Genomic DNA, 18,186 nt, shown 5'->3' with positions numbered 1-18,186 from the left:
GTAACAGGAATCACTTGGAAGACTGACAGATAAATCAGCTACTGGTCTGAAACAAAGCAGTCAGCCATCAAGTGTGTGTTGAGAGACAGAGGACGACCAGTGCTCACAGACTTTTAAAGTATCAGTACATGGAAAATATTAAGGCTTAATTTGAGTTCATACACTTAATTTAGCTTTTCTTGCAGTTTATTCCTCCACTCCTGAGGCTGTTCCAAAGTATCTGGTAAATTAAACGGCGCACACCTCAAGCAGTGCCAATATTTGCGACTTTTGCAAATGTCTATTTATTCTATTCTTGAAAGTGCTGAGGAGCTGGAAGGGTAGAAATGATAGAGTAAAAAAAAAAAGAAAAAGAAAGCAAAAAAAGCGATTAGTTTAGCCAAAAAACTGGAGCAGGCCCACATCTCTCTCCCCTCATAGAGCAGCCTGGCCTCACAATTTCTTCTCAATTACTCCTCCAGTCAACCTGCTTAACGATTTTTAGCTCGCCCAATGCCAAGAGGCAGTGCACGTGGGTTTTTCATGTGTGACTGCGTGCGTTTAGTGGGACTGTCTGTGTCCGTGCATATGCTTCTTCCACGCGTGTGGGAGTTATGTGCGAGTGAGTGCACGATGCTGAGACCACAGGGCTGATGCATGTGGCCTCTTTGCCTTCAGCATGGGCGGCAGTCAAAACACAGACATAAGCTCTGAAATGAGCAGTCGAATCTGTGTCTCCCATGAGACGTGAGACAAGAGATGGGTCAAAGGGCACAGGGCACAGAGCATTTGATTGGACAGAAAAGCTTACAGCTAAACATTAGACAGTAAGCCGGAAATATAGGAAGTGGAGGAAGACAAAAAGCAAATGCTTCTGTGAGGCTTGATACTGGTCTCTTAGGGCTGTTTTGTTTAAATTCTGAGATATACAAAGTTTGCCTGTATTTCATCTGCATGTGTCACACTCAGTGATGTTTTGTGCTTACTGGTGGTCTGAACTGTCTGTCACTCACCGGCAGACTGGAGGGGCGGTCCTGGGAGACAGCATCTTCATTGTTGGCCTTCCCAGAATTCCCTGGAGCAGGACCCCTGGTGCTGTAGTTCTCCTGCTGGACCTCCTGGAAAGGAAGACAGAGAGGGAAAGAACACAGGGAGTCTGTGATCAATAAATTAAAAGGCTATACTTTACAGACCTCTCCAATGGGTAGGTGGAAGAGTAAAATAAAAGTAATATATTCATACAATATGTATAGAAACTGGGAAGATGGGGTTGTCATCTGTCTGTCTGCATATAAAGCTTGGTTTTTGTTCACATTAATATTTGCCTGAGGAAGAGTTTGTAGGTCAAAAAATTTGCATCCATCCACACACACACACACACACACACAGATACAGTACATGCAGACTGAAAAACATCAGAACACGCACCCATCAGCACACCATACCCGCCAATTCATTTCAACCAAATCCCGGCCTAACCACCCACTAATCCTCGAAACATACACACACGCATACAAACACACACCAATCCACACGCTCGGTTCTATTGTTCAATCTAAGTCATTTTCTTTCCCTCTGTAATCACAAGCCTATCTAGTGTAAACCAATTTTCTCCCCATTGTCGGAGGTGTTGCCCTCTCCCTCCCTCTGTATCGCTCCCTCCTTCCCTCTCCCTCTTCTTTTCATTCACCACGGAGGTCGTTCCTCCATCACGTTAAGCGTCGGCAGCACAATGGCAACTTGTTAAAGAGCTCTGAGTGGAAGGATTAGTGATAACTGATCGGCGAGACGCGGTGAGAGATCACACGCGAGCGCTCGCACACACACAAGCAGACACAACATACGCACAGGCACACGTTTATGTTATACACACACACACACACACACGCACACATACAGGGTGTCCTCAGGTTTTTACTTTCAAAATCCATTTTCCCCCCCACAGTTTGATTTCTTATCTGTTGTGTGATTATACTGTAGTAGGTGGGCAATATTCCTGTCAGCTAGGTGATATAATTTTATAGCTGAGGATTATCCTTCACAGCAAGAGATGTATCATGTGAAATGGATCTATTATTAGAGCATTAAATGTGTCATCATTTGTGCATCTAGGGTGAATGATACCATTTCAGTACTTTTGTAGATTCTTTAAGAAATCTGTTATCAAGTTCATTTCTTATATACATAGAATACCTGCAAAGTTGCGCTGCATACACAGTTTGCATGCAGTTTTAAAAGCTGCACGCACACACAGATAAAAAGTTAATGTATTCATTCATCCATTATTAAGACAATGTAATGTAATGACCTTAAATGCCCTAGAGTAGTCCCTTCAAATCCACATTTCAATTATTAGCCAATTAAATCACTGAAGCACTAATTCTAAAATATAGGAAAAAAAAAATCCTAACGTTTCCTGAAATGTCAGTGCTCAGTATATTCTCTGTAGGCATTTGGTAGACACTTACTCAGAGTAGTAATTTTTTAGCATGAAGTGTACTCATGCTCCACCCACTGTAAAGCCATGTCTCCCTAGTGCAGCACTCTTAAATCTTGTCCCTGCAATGTGCTGTGTGCGTAATATCCCTGAACATGTTCCAGTGGTTTATCTGTTCCATATGTTTCAGTATGGATTATTACATTTTGTCAATGAGCCTTCTGCTCAAAGGCTGCTCAATTAATTTAGCATAATAATTTATTGCAGTTTTAATTTCCTTAAAAATAAGCACTTTGCTGGTGCCTCGCTTCTACAATTTGTTTAAAGAAGGAGCAAAACATGATGTAGTGTGAGAAACTAATGTTGTGAAGTGTGTGAAGTGTGCAATGACACTAACGTATCAAAATTCTACTGATGCACTATGAAGTAAAATAAAGTCACTGGATCATGAAATAAAAAATAAAGTAAAAAAAATACACACAATTTATTTTTGTGACTTTATTAATGTCTTGAACATGTACCTCTTCATATGGGAAGTTTGTGAATCAGTTTTTTCCATTAATGTAATTTCAGTTCAAATGTTCAAAGTAAGGGAAAAAAACAACAACATAAAAGACGTAAACACAGTACCTAATAACAATAATTTAGATTAAATCTGTGCAAGTAAGCTGTTAGAGGGCATTTGTTCCTTTGAGGGACTTTACTTGTGGATATATTCAGTAATGATTGCGACTGTTTTAATATGTGTGTCTGTGCGTGTGACTGAACTGTCCTGTTGTGATGTTGTGTATGAGGTCTCTGTTGTGAAAGAGATCTTGATCTCAGTCAGACTTCCTGGATAAATAAAGCTTAACTAACTCATTTTTCATTTTTGATGTCAAATAATAATCAAAATGAAAACAGTATGCCAAATAAATGGAACATCAAGCAGTAATCTTACCACAGATAGCTTCCTTATTCCAAGCAAAACCAAAATCCCAAAAAAGCAGTAACATCCCCCAAACTGCTTCTAAAAGCCAGGGGGGAACCCTGTTCACCCAGATGTGGTTCAATCACTGGATCACATATCATCCCATAAGTGGGTGGGTGCAGAGAGACGCAACAGGACCGCAGCAAAGAACGGAGGTGTTATTTTAAAAACAAAGCCGTGCTAGTTTTCTTGTCTAGGCCTGGGGCAAGCCCTGTGTTTGTGCGTGCAGCCCCCCCTGTGTTTATCACTGGGAGCCTGGATGCACGCCAAACGTCAGGCTTTTATTACATGGTCGGAAGTGTTTCGTTTGAAGCAGAAACCAGGCTTAGACACAAACACACCTCCACAGGTAAATAAAGACCCAGTGGAGGGAGGAGGTGGAGAAGGAGTAGAGGAGAGGAGATGTGTGGTGGACACACACACAAAAAAGCGCACATGGACAGACAGTTGCTCACACAGTGAATTGAGAACAGAAGAGTGGCTGCTGACCCAAGTCCAATATTTATTCAGGCATATGAGTCTGTAGTGTGTGTGTGTGTGTGTGTGTGTCTGCGTGTGTGTGTGTGTGTGTGTGTACTCGAGAGGATTTCCGTTTTAAGTAGGTCAAAGTGAGGTTAGCCTCATACTAGTGTTTACACTCACGTTCTTACATCATCACTGTCAACTGTAATATGGACAGGGAAGGTGAGAGAGATAGAGACTGGGAGGAGGAAGCAGGGCAGAAAGGGACGGAGGCTGAGAGAGAAACACAGAGGGTGGGATACAGGAGATGGAGGGAGAAGAAATGAAGGAGGTAGAAAAGCAGAGGGAGGGAGAGAGAAGATGAGGAGAGAGAAACAACGGTGAAAAAAGACTAGAAAAAGCATAAGCGAGAGAACATCAGAGGCAAATGAAGGAGTGCTGCGAGTGCATCCTTTCATTTGAGTTTTTTCCAGCCCATTGTCTCAAAATCCCATTTCCTAGCTAATTTAGAAGCTTCTAAAATACACTCCACTCCATACCTTAAGCCTTAGGCCACAGCTAATCCTGTCTTCACACACGCACACTCGCATACGCGCACGCACACAGAGACATGCTCATTCATCCTCCATGCTTTTCAAAAGACTTCATCTTGGCATAGTAGAAACGAATGAAGGATATTGAAGGCAAGCGTTTGAAGTACATCAGGGAATGCGGGAATCAAACTGTGAGTTAAATGCTATTAGACAGCTGTGTGGAGAGGCAGTGTAATATTAGATTTGATTGAATAGATGACTGCTGAATGTGGTGTAATATATAGAGCCGGAGAGGTTTTATGCCGACGTAAATCAATATTGCAGCACCGCGTTAATCCCAGCCACTCTGGAACGGGAGTCAGACGGGAAGTGTGAAATGTTCAAGAAGCAGGAACGTGGGGATGTTACACCCAGACGATTGTTTGGAATGTGAGACTTCCGAAAAGCACCCAATCCGGCTTGTAATTGAATCTTTTGTATTGTGTCAGTATGATGTTAGACTCCCAGAGAGAGAAATCTTCTTTTCCTCAAATAAGAGGTCAAAGGTCAGGTTGTGCTGCAGAACAGCGCCTCCTAGAGTCGGCTGTCATTTCAGTATTGCAGGTTAAGGATGACTAAGCCACAGTGCCACCTTAAACAGTATTTCCATCCATCCCACACAATCAATTTGACACTTTCTTTCAGTCTCTCTCTCTCACATTTTTTTTTTTTTGGGGGGGGGGGGTCACACTTAATTTAAGAGGGTTGTACTGGGCCTTTTTGGTCGGTTGCACTCCACACGTTCTAACTCTACATTCAAGCAGGGACCAAGGTGGAACTCTGCTTCGCTTTGCTTGTATGAGTTTGATTGCCTGTCTCGGAAAATCAGCAATGAAACTGGTATGACAGAAAGAGAGAACATTCGATGCCACCACTTGACACAACAGAAAAGCAGCCATTACGCTAAGCTGATTCTGGCTGACATCTGTCTTGATCTCCTTTTTTTTCTTTTTCTTTTTCTTTTTCTTTTTTAAACAGTGATGAAAAGATGTGGATTACTTCAAGCTATACTTCAGTATTATTTATTTTAATTTTAACATGTTTGCCTTTTTAATCCTGTTTTCCACAGTCATTGTTTGCTCTGAGTTATCTTTTACAAAATGTACGTGCAGATGTCAATTTTTGTCAAACATCTACAATACAGGAGGTGTCCTGCTTGAATCTGATTGGCTCTCAGTTTATGAAGTAAATGAACCAACTTCTCACATCCTTTGTTCTTTTCTGTGTGCTGTGTTTTTCCCCCTTTTGTATTGATTATAAGGACCTTTTTTTTCTCCAACCCTCCCTCTCTCCTCAGTCTTAACTGCTCCCTCGGTCTCCATCACTCCACCTCCCTCACTCTCCTTCTCTTCCTCTCTGTCCATCCCCTCTCCCCATTAATCTCCTGCTTTCTCCACACCTCTCACATCCCTCCCGCTCCCCCATCTCTTTCCCTTGATCCATCACTCTCCCCAACCACCTCTACCTTTCCATCCTACCTCCCTCTCTCCATCTCCATCCCTTTCTCCACCCTGCTCCTCTTCATCAATACCACCTCCACCCCTTTCTCCCCCCAACCCCTCCCCGTCTCCAGCCGCTCTCCTCATGACTACCAAATGAATTAGTCATCCCGCTTTTTCCCCTGCACCTTGGCAGATGCACATCTCCACAAAATCTGACGCTAATGCCATTAATATTCATTAAAAATTAAGCTTAATTGCGCATCTTTAGAAGAGAGGCCCATACCCCTCCCCCTGCTCTCCCACACATACACACACACACTCCCTAACCATACAGACACATATGCATACACACACACATCATCGACACCAGTGAAATTGGCTACCACCCCCTGCCACATTACCCCAAGGACAGGGAGCTTCTGATGTCCACTGAAGACACACACCCACTCAGATATACTGGGTCAGTCACTGGGGAAAGACAGTGTGATAGAAGGGTCAGAGAGAGGTTAAAAAAAAAAGTGAGGTGGTGTGTTTACACGGCGCTGTTTGCCTTTATTTCTTTATTTATGTGTGAATGTGTGTATGCCCTGCTCTCTGCCAGTAATTACTGTTGAAGGCAGTATTTTTAACTTTCACTTGGCCGAGCTGTTAAAAGAACGACTGGCCTTTAAAGAGAGAGAGAAAAAAAACACAACAGACTTGTACAAAAAGCTTCTACTCATCAGAGAGAGGCAGTGATGATGATGATGATGGTGGTGGTGGTGGTGGTGGGGGAGGCAGGACATCCATATTCAACACCCCACGTTCACACATGCGTTGGTTCAGACTTGCAGACACGCACACGTGCTCACACCAATCAGACTGACTGAACCATAATTGAAGCAACAATCAGCAGTGAGAGCGAGCTACACTGTGTTCTGAAAAATGTGACAAATCAACATTTGGTTATGATATGCTCGTCTTTAGCGATTTCTTGACACTTACATCTTCGGATCCATTTCAGAATATTTGGAAAACATTGCAGATACACTCTGATTATCTAAGATATGCTGTAAATATATCATAAGGCAGACCTAGTTTTGTCTCCTCCATCGGCCTTTTAAAACAGCGCATTGGTTAGAGTCCATGTAAATGATGGGCATTTATTCCAGGATACAGCCTATTATTATCATCACGGGAAAGGTGACCATTAGAATGGAAATAGCTGTTGTATGTGCATACGCGAGGATGCCTGCGTGTGTGTATGCCTATATATCGGTGAGCTGTGTGTGTGTGTGTGTGTGTGTGTGTGTGTGTGTGTGAATGTGTGTGAATGTGTGTGTCCTGCCTATCTTAATAGGTCCATTTGTACCAGGGCCTGTTCTAGTGCCGTGTCCTTCAGATTGGATTCTATCTCAGCAATCCCCCTGACCTTTAGCACAAAGAGACTACAAGAGAGGACCAGAGCTCTAACACAGGACACACAGACACTCACACACAGCTTGCACACACAAACACACACACACACACACACACAGAGAGAGCAAGCATTCATTCCTGCCCATATAAACAGAAGCACACACATGCAGATGGGGAAAGAAATGCACATGCACAGACAAACACCCACACCAGTTTGTGCACAGGCCGTCCCTCAGGGATGATGTCAGATGTAGCTAACAGTGTAAGATGCAGATCCCGTTGCCAGGGCTTTCATTCTCATTCCTCTACACGGACTAATCAAATAAGAGCCGGTCTTTGTACCATCTTCACTTCACACACTCTTTGCAAGTCCCCGTCACCACCACCCCCATCCGCCCATTCACTTCAATTGCTTTGGCTCACATTTAAGAGGACATCCACCCAAACTGGTGTACACCCACATGACTTTTGCTAAAGCACGGAGGAACAATAGTGGTGTGTTGGCGAGCTTGACTTTGACTGTGACATTTTTTTTTTTTTTTGTGGTGTTTTCTCTTTCTCTCTCTGTCTGTGAAGTCTGTATCCAGGAACAAATGTAGCGGCATTTCCTAACAAATGGCAGCTAAATGAGGCCCCTAGGGTGCTGTGCCGCTAACTACCGGCCCCCTTTTTTTCTGAGCCATTATGATTGTCCTAACCGCTCCAAAAACACCTCTCCCGTTCTCGTTCATTTGCATTTGAATTGCAGCTCGGCTGTACAAAAACAAACATAAATCAAAAAAGGGGGAAAAAAAAGAAGAAAAAAAAACAGTGGCGGATTCTGGTCGAGCAATTAGCGAGTGTCAGTCAATGTGGAGGTAAAAAACACACTAAATTAAAAACATTGTCTCAAGCACACGCAGACACACCATCACACACACACATACATACACACACACACACACACACACAACCTAGCTGACATATACAGTATATACACAATTTTTTTCTTTTTCAATTTTATCATTTAGTTTTTGCTTGAAAACTCATCAAGCTTAAGTGCTCGTCAGCAGCGGCCAATCAGAGTGCAGCAGGCCCAGGGTTGCCGTGGCGATACGCGGGGACATTTAGAGGACTCCGATAAACTCTGCCATTTAAAAGGTTATGACAATTAACGCGGCTCTCTGCAAATTACCACTGCCAGACCTTTACCCACGGACGTCTCTCTCTCCCTCTTATCACCCCGCACCCAGCCTCACTCTCTCCCTCTCTCCTCTACCTCCTCCTCTCCCTCTCTCTCCCGCCATATGCCCTCCATTTCCTCAACCTGTCCTCCCTCCATCCCTCGCTCCCTCCTTCTTTCTGTCCACCCCCTTCCAGCCAGCAGCACTTTTATTATCCTGTTAATTAACAGAGTTCTTCACTTAATATTCAAATGGTGACCAATTAATGACATTGAACTTTGGGCGCTCCACCCACCCACCTTCCCCTCTGCTCTCACCACATCCTATTCACCCTCTCTCTCTCTCTCTCTCTCTCTCTCTCTCTCTCTCTCTCTCTCCCCACAACCTCCTTCCTGGCTCTCATTTCCTCTGTCTCGTCCCCTCAACCTCCCAACCATTGCCAAGGTGAGCTCCCATTTCCGCGTGAGTGAAAGTGTGTGAGTGTGTGTGTGTCTGCTGGGGAGGGGTGGTGGGGCAGGCACAGTGACTGAGGCAGCAGAGCAAGTATACAGCAAGGGGGTAATAAAGCCAGGGGGGCAGGCAGCAGAAAGGCTCCACGGCCTTTTAATTAACCTGGTGTGATTAAAAGCGGGGGTGGCGGAGGGTGGGGATGAGGGCTTGCTGCTGCAGCCGGCCAGACGCAGAGGGGTGACAGAAGACAGGAAATGGGAAATGACACACTGTAAGTAGTGAATGGCACAGGAGCCAGGTGATATATGTGAGCACCTTATAGCTATTCATAGAGCTTTCACTAGTGACCTACAAAACTTCACACTTAAAGCAACTAGAATTAAAAAAAATTAAAGAAAAAAATGAATCACATGAAGAATGAACTTTCAGTTCCAACTTCTGAGCCAACATAGATGAAAAGTCCTTGTGCTGAGAAGTGCTGGAAAAATAAAAATGTAAAAATCTACAATTCCTTGACAACTGGGCAAACTCCATCAGCTGAAGAAGATCATGTGATACAAGCCAAACCTCCAGAACAACCACTAAATGGAGCTTGTGGTGAGACTGTTTTGTCAAAATGAATTTCCTTTATGAGAAACATCTGATGTACTGTACATGCTGACTTTTATACACTGTGTGTAATATTTGTATATCATCGCTGTACAGTGAAAGTTGTGTAGCTCCAAATTTGGTGAGATTTAATTTTTCATATTAACTGAGGGAATTAACGTCCCCTTATGGGCTGTAACAATGCCACTGCTTCTTACAAAAAACATTTAAAAAACCCACTGAACTATCTGAAAAGTGCATTTCACAAAGCTAAAAACAGGGTTGACTTTGTAGCTTATGAAAAGTTGATGATACATGCAAAACTTCCACAAAATCTTCCAGTGGTCTGAACATTTCAATCTTTCAAATAATTGTGCACAGTAGGCCAGTGGAGGACACACATGCAGCAGTTAGTGTCTTTTCAAAATGCAAAAGTAAAACATTATTAAAAACTTGAACTGCCAGCCTTAGAGCAGTCACTCTATTTCTTTAGTTTACACCATGCGGTAGATATGTAATGTTGTGCTCATGAGCAATCACTAAGCAGCTTCTGAACCAATGAATCATCTTCCTTCCATGCAGGTCCCTGTAAAATGAGCTTGTCTTCTCCAATCAGCTGAGAGCTCCTCTACGCCCCAGCACTGCTCCCCTGAGCCTACTCTCAGACAGGAAGAGGAAATAGTTAAGGCCAATAGAGGAAACGACCAGCAGGATCAGTTTCACAGAGGAGAGTGAATAGGTGGTTTTTACTACGGGGAGTAAATGTCACAGGGAATGACTTCCTTCTTCTAAGACCAGCAGTGAAACCCTGACAAGTCCTCTATTCACCCAAATACCACTCACTGGCATATACATACAGTATATATTATACTAAATGGCAAGGTTATATTCTGTTACATGTAATTTCTCTCTAAACATAAATTTAACACACTGTTTCTTAGTGAAAAATTAAATAGCGGGTGCTCCATGGAATAGCTGATCAAAGCCAGTACCATGTTCTCACAACATTATGAGTTTAAGTCTGGCAGCTGGCCAATGTTACATTTCACCTCCTCTTTCTCTCTCTCCCCTCAGTCTATCCTGTCACACTCCAGTGTATACTACCCAATAAAGCAAACACGCCATAAAAAATAATCTCCAAATTCTTGAAATTACTGCTCTCTCATTTCCGTTTTTATGAGGTAGAAAGTATTAGACAGTAACAAAATATCACGCACTTCATCTGTTGTGCGTCAAGTGCAATATGACCAAGACGAGGAAGAAAGGGCACCGATTTTCTCCTTTTAAGCGATTTGTCTCACGCCATAATTGAAGCCAACAATCAGACCAAAAACATTAGTGTGACGATATTTATAGGGCCTGTTAAAAATATACTTCCAGATATAATCACTTTAAATATTTTTTTTCACATGGCAGAAATAATTATTACAGTTGTAACAATAGTACGCCTGATTCAACAGCATTTGGTGAAAAGTGGCATATTCACGTACAAATAATTAACAAAGTAATGTATGAGGTCAAAAAGTCACTTCAATCAAGTTAAAGTACACTGTACATCACGGTGTTCGTGAAAGCTACAACTCACAATCATTCATTTAAAAATATCTGGTGTTCTCAAACACCCACAGCACTCAAACACACCAGCAAACCACCCACATTTATTTTTTTTTTTTCAAAACCTACTTCTTCTCTGATGTGATATTATACTGTATATATCTATCTATATCTATATCTATCTATCTATCTCTCTCTATATATATATATACACACACACACACACACACACACACACACACACACACATATATAAAATTATTATTATTATTATTTGTATCAGCCTTGATGTCTTAGAAATGTCTTTCTAGCCTGTTCTGCTCCTTGCAATCAGATGAGGTCACAGAAGTGCAATAGACTCAAAGAAAGACGGCATTTTCACTTCGATTTGTGACAAAACCAACTAATAGCAGTCGGTTGCAGAGCAAATTCTGTGTCAAAGGCAGCTGGAATGGTTCCATCAACTGGAGGATGTCCTCTAGCTAGGGTTAATGGGAGTGGAGTGGGGGGAAAGGAACTACGGAGAGCGCCGGAAGAATAAAATAAAGAACTTTTCAGCTTGGATTTCTCAGAGTAATGCGGGATCAAAAAACAAGGGTCAAAACCACAATGACATCCTAATCTGGCGTGCGCTTGCAATTGTGCGCACGTGTGTGCGTGTAATCCGTTCCGTGCGGCTCACATCATGTCTCATTTCAGCCCAGAATCACAGACAAAGGTCACCGTTTGACCTTTTCACAGCTCAGAATTGCTGCAGCACACTCGACTGATTAGTGTACACACAGACACGCTTGGACACACATTTACAAAAACTGATAGAAAGACGCACACACTCGCTCAGAACAGAGAAATGAAAGTAATACAGCATTGAGCTGAAAGCACACCAAATCTTCTATTTGTAATCTTGGCCAACTGTACAGTGTAAGTACAATTTCCAAACATGTTTACTCTTGGATCCAAAATCAAAGATAAAGACCTAGTTTCTTTGTTATTTAAATTTATTCTGGTATTTTTCAGATATTCTCTCTTTCTCTAAGTTCCTCTCTCACCAATCAATGGACAATTAAATTTGTCTTAATGCCACCACACAGGCTTGTTTTTGTTATGTGCAAAATGTCATGTTTTTTAATGATCAATATTGTGTATTTTCAGTAATTACTTGAACATAAACTGCTGAAATCAAGTGAGTGCTTGGACCTGGGCTTTCTTTTGTTACGCCAGATGGAGATAGTGCAGCTCAATGCAAAATGCACTCACATATGCCAAAACCTCTGTTTCAAGAAATCTAGCCTATTACCAACGATACGCTTCCATTTACACATAGCGTATATACTGTATCAAGCCTGTTAGGAAAGTCGGTCTTTTAACTGTACGTGTTCATTAAAAGCTGGGTTTCCTGTTAGAGCTCATTTCCTACTCCACGTCAAAATGTAAGAATGTAATATAAATGTGAAAGTATGGGAGCTGAGAGCTTATTAGCCGATGGAAAAGAGTTGATTTAGTTGGGTCTACAGCCTGATGGTGAGCAGACAGGAACCAGGAGGTGTCGGCATGTTGCCTGCTGTGTTCCTGGGGCATATGACGCTATGTGGCTCCAACACATTTCACAGGAAAGATTTCTTGATTATAGGTAAAGACAGCGGGATGCATCATTGATGCAGTGGCTGCTGAAGGTATTGTGGGTTTTATGCAGCGTTAACAAGCATGTGTCCTGATTGAAACGTTTTCCCTTAAAGTAGCGTGCATGCATAACAATGACAAACAGAAGGAAACCAGCTCCCTGGTCACCACAGTAGTTGGCATAGCAACCAATATGGGACCTATCAGCACAGGTGAAATGGGGCTTCGGCCAATCAGCGCACTTGGGACGAACTACCTGGTGTATAAATGTCAGCAGGGGTCAATTGCTGCCACATCATCAGCGATGATGAAAACACACCATTACTGTCACAAAATGTCAACGTGGCCATGGATCTCAGCCTCTCCCAGTTAGAGTGAATAATGTTTGTTCAGTAGGCTGTGCGGTCTGTGTGTATGTGCGAGAATGTTAAGTGAGGAAACAAGAGTAAGTGCTTTTTTTCATTGTGAGACAAAAGGCTTGCTGGCTGAAATGTTCACTCAGTATGAAAATTACTATGTTAAGACTAACGATTTCCTTTTTTGACAACCTGCTTTTGTGCTCACAATAGCTTTTTGCTTGGCTATTTGTCTTGGTGTGCTCAATATTCAAGGCTGTCTAAAGGAAGGTTTAACTACATCTCAGTAAATCACAGTATAACTACCTCGACAGACAAAACTACACCACTGCCAAATGGCATCAACTTGTGCAGATGCTAAATAAGTCTACTCACATTTGTGAACTGCTAATGGGCAATCTACTGTCTGGGCTGAAAAAAAAATGATGCTTGGAAACATTGTTGTCCATGCTGCTGATGTTGTTCATGATGCCCAGTGCTGTTCCTTTCATGATTATGTTTTTAAAGGCTGCGAAAGAGTAGCACATTTTTCTTAAAATATCTTGATCAGTGCCGTGTATTATTCTGTACAGTTATATCCTGTTCACGTATGAGCTGTCAATATTGGCAGCTAGTGTTGGCTGCTGTTTATTTGATCATGCTTCTCTGCACTGTAAGACATATTCAGAGCTTTTACTTCTATACAAGTAGCAATAACACTTAAAAATGTAGAGGGAAGGTAGTTTGAAGTTGAACAAATGAAAATACTCAAGTAACAGCAAATGCAGTAATTTAAAACTCTATAGTACTGGAGTAATGTTACTTTACTTTACCCCTCTGCTACACACTGCATCTCTCATTATGTAATGATGTGCATTAGGATTGAATATGTACTAATATAGCCAGTATTGATTGACTGAATCATGCCTGATACAGATCTTGAAGAATGGCTCGACGCACCCCTACTTCACTCATCTGAATCCCCCTCTCTTCTCCTTTCCCTCCCCATTCTATCTGATCTATCCTTTCCTGTCCAGCTCTGTTGTAATCTCTCCTGTCTCGTCCTGTTCTTTCTCCTGCTCCACTTTTTGTTCTGCTCTGTTCTGATCCAGGGCAGGGCTGTTAGCCAGAGTCGCTCTCCACGCTGGCTGATAGATCCCTCTGGCTGCAAGAGTGGATGGGAAACACATGGGCAGCCTTCACTTAACTCAAAAACAACTGCCTGAACTCGGCTTCCCAATGGAAAACCTCTACAGAACATCAAGCTGAAACTTGGCAGGACAAGTCTCGATCCATATCTGCAGAACAGGCCCTTCGTTGTACTGAGGATTGGGTTTGCACTGGCGGGCTTGTGTGCCTTGGAAATGTACTAAATGTATTTAAACACTATGAAAGTCCACTCTGTGAACTTGTATTGCATTCAAATGTCCTATTTCTGATAAGTGTGCATGTGTGTGTGTGTGAGAGAGAGAAAGAGAGAAAGAGAGGGACAGAATATGAAAATATTCACAGAAAGTAAGATTTACCTAAAATACCTCTCATGAATAATGCAACCAACAGACCAGGCATGTTGGACCATTGACACACCACACTATCATTTACACAGAAACACACACACACACAGTTTATCCCTTAAGATGCTCTCTCCAATCTCTGCACTACTAAAATATTCAAATACAACCTCTGGAAAAAGACTTTTATGAAATCCTTTTCCTGCTGTTATGTCAAATTTTATTCTTGATGTTACATCTGATAAGTGACATCTGCGTATCTATGTGTAACTAATATATTTATTCATATTTTATTTATTGAGTTATGGTAATCACTTCCATTGTTGCTTGTGGCACATAAAGGGAACTTTAGGCTTAGATACAACTGTGTGTCTTGGCCAATTTTCTTTCCACAGAGGAAATAGTACATTGTTTGTGTCATAGTTTGACGAGCGTATGTGTGTTTGTTTGTACCTGTTGTGGTGGTGGTCGAGGCTGTAGGTAGGGGCTTTGGGTCGGGCCTGGAGGGGTCTGCTGAGGGGGGCTGAAGTACGGAGGGGTTCCCTGCTGCCCCGTCTGCTGCTGCTGTTGCTGTTGCTGCTGCTGGCTGTAGCCCCCCATCCCCTGCTGGCCATACGGCGCCACCTGCTGAAACAACCAATCACACATTGGTTAAAGGGGAGATATTGAGGTCAAGGCTGAGGTTGCAGCAAAACACCCACTTTAAATTAAAAGCAATGGAGAGGGGCTGTTTGGCACAATTAGCAAGCTATCACAGCAGGTGCCAGGTGAAGTACTGTAGTAGTCAACCACATAAAAGCAGGAGAGTCTTCTAACCACAATCCTCTTGGAATGATTAGAAAATAAACACAAAAACATGCCACACAAGCCTACACAACCTGGCCTCTTTCCATTTTCCCATTCATCTGTCCCTCAGCTAAAGCTCTTAATTTAGCTCAAACCAGGTTGACACCGGTCTCCCAGCAGTCCTCTGCCTAATGAACTCACACTGCAGAAACCTCTAACTTTATGTCCTCTGTCTTGCCAAATGCATCCCCCTCTCTACATTATCTCCATCTTGGTCAGCTCACAGATGGGATGAGGTGTGTTGGATATTACTGCAGGCTCGTCCCGGGCCGTAACCCTAATGAGGGACACATGGATGAGCCGGGGCATTCCAGAGCAGAGCAGTTAAGAAACTAACGCCAAGTGCCAATGCTGCATTACACAGTGGTTATGAGAGAGAATGTGAACAGGGAGTGCGTGTAACAAGCTGGCACCAATACAAATGTAGTCTTAATCCCTCCTTGTTGTTTGTTATGACTACAGACAGCGCCAGGTGCTCCTCACTTCTCTAAGGATTTCCTATGGAGGCTGGGGTTTTCTCACTCATGCAGACGCAGACACACACACACACACACACACACACACACACACACACACACACACACACACACACAAAAGCCAAGTACAGACTATTAAACAACATTTACGACCGCTGGTGAAGCAATATGACAGCACTTTTCTTGTCATATTTTTTCCCCATCATGTCATGCTGCTTTTTTATTCGGTGACGGCCCACAGCGCTGCCACAAACTCATTAAACGTGCACACAGGCTGTAATTTGGGGTGCGCGCAAAGCTCACAGTCCACCTCCAGCTTTTGCCCCTGAGCTCTAAACTTTTGAAATGTCCCTTTAAATCTTCCTTGGCAGGCTTGGCAAAGTAAAAGTCTCCCAAACTCAGAGTGATTTATATCTCAAATGATGGTGTTACAGGGGAATCCAATGTGACGTAACTACTACACTACAGTACGGCCTTGTCAGATCAAAAGCAAAGTGCACACATCCAGAGCTGTAGCTTCGCTGTGACTGTTATGAGTGAGAAAACCCACTCATAAAAGCCTTGTTGAAACTGATGGCTGGTGTAAAATGTATTGAAATCTGATCTGGCTGCAGAGGGCCAGTGGAGATTAATACGTTTGAAATAATTTTGAAGTGTAACTTCCTTTGAGTGGGTGGTAAAAAAAAAAAGAAATCTTCTCTCTACACAGGCAGAAGCTTTTTGACTCTCTGAATAGAGATGATTGGACAATGTAGAATGCTTTTCACTTCAATGGAAATTTGATTAGAAAGGACAGGTCTGTGTGTGTGGTGCGTGTGTGTGTTGTGTGAGTGTGAGAGTGTGTCATTAGGCCGATGAGACAGACAGACAGGGTGAGATCAGTCTAGCTGGCAGAGAGGTTAATAGCATGGCCCCGCTCATGCCAACAGCACCACTGGATTCATTACTGCCAGCCAGGACAACACACACACACATGAACACACACACTTACAGACATAGCACTCACATACCGACATACTCAAATGAATGGACATGAATTCAAGTTGTCTGTGTATGGGGATTTGTTAGAATAAGAAAGACAAACAAACGCTCACTCCCTCTATCTTGCACACACAGAAAACACATACACACACGTCATTAGATGTGGATCAAAGCCACAACGATAAAATAGAAGCAACTCTATCCAGTGATCAGTGATGACAGGCTGGTGTAACACAGTGGGTCTCAACTGGAACACTACTGTTCTGGGATTGGTGAGGATTAGGTCGCCATGGAGATCGAGACCAGACAACCGTGGGTGGGTTCCTTTCTCAGACAATACAATGGCGGGCAGACAGACAGATAAGGGGAGACAGTGACATACAGACAGACTGAAGAGTAGACAGATGTAGGCAGAGAGAGAGAGACAAAACACACAAAAAAGGGTTAACAGGGAATTGCCCCCCCCCCCCCCCCCCAAAAAAAAAATCCTCTTGGTGCTATAAATAACACTGAAAAGCATGAAAAGCTAATGAATAAATAATAAACTACACCAGTTTTCGTTGTCTTTAAAATTGTCAATTTGAGTTGCTGAGATTTTATATGTAAAAATACACTGGGGACAGAGCCTGGAAGCTCGAGTGAGAAAGCTTCAACACACCAATGTTACGTCTTTTGAGTCTCTTTGCTTTTTATCAGAATTAAGTGACTGACTGGATGGGTAAAAATATGTGTGTAGAGCTTCTTGTATAATGTCATGTTACATGATTCCTTTTTCCTGGATTTTCAGGCATGGATCATTAAATAATTCTTGATACAATTTGGGGCCACTGATGTATAAATTTACCAGGTGTTACAGGTGTTACAGGTGTCATTAACTACAATAATGATAACTACATAACATGTAATTTTGCCTGAGATTAAAGGTGCTATATGTAAGTTTCTATTATTATTATATAGCCAGTGTTGACATTAAAAGCCTTATTAGCCTTACTTATCAGTCTGTAAGAAAAGTTGTGAGTTCAACATCAAACTTCATTCCAACGCCAATGTTTACTCTTGTTTTGTTTCTATTTCTTTCATGTCCTTTCTTCCACTAAAGTTAGCATGCTAACCAGCTAGTCCTGGCCCACCCTGCCTGGTAATACCAATTTGCAATAGTGAGCCACTATAACATCCAGACTGCTCTGAAGAAGAAGTGCTGCCCTACAGGCGTATGCAGCAATAGCTGAAGCTCATAGTACGTAAACAGCTGTTAACGCTAATGGTGTATGTAGCGATAGCAAAAACTTATATGTAGCACCTTTAATGATGGCTGTATACCATTTGGTTTTGTCAGACAATAACAACATTACTCTCTGTGCAAGAACTGTGTAGATATGGTGTTTTTAAGTTTTAAATTTTT

The 18,186-nt window shown here is 42.5% G+C and overlaps 1 protein-coding gene across 1 annotated transcript; it reads right to left on the bottom strand.

Annotated features, from left to right (window-relative positions):
- Positions 1 to 965: 965 nt before the first annotated feature.
- LOC108874256 (forkhead box protein O-like) lies at positions 966 to 15,105 on the bottom strand (the record flags this gene model as incomplete). Its single annotated transcript, XM_018662709.1, has 2 exons — positions 966 to 1,097; positions 14,935 to 15,105. Coding segments are annotated over 2 exons (303 nt in total), but the record flags the coding sequence as incomplete, so codon positions are not given.
- Positions 15,106 to 18,186: the final 3,081 nt, after the last annotated feature.

The sequence above is a fragment of the Lates calcarifer genome, unplaced genomic scaffold, assembly GCF_001640805.2.
Source record: "Lates calcarifer isolate ASB-BC8 unplaced genomic scaffold, TLL_Latcal_v3 _unitig_526_quiver_1316, whole genome shotgun sequence".
NCBI lineage: Eukaryota > Metazoa > Chordata > Actinopteri > Centropomidae > Lates > Lates calcarifer.
The sequence above is the reverse complement of the archived record's forward strand: the minus strand, read 5'-3'. Positions and strand labels throughout refer to the sequence as shown.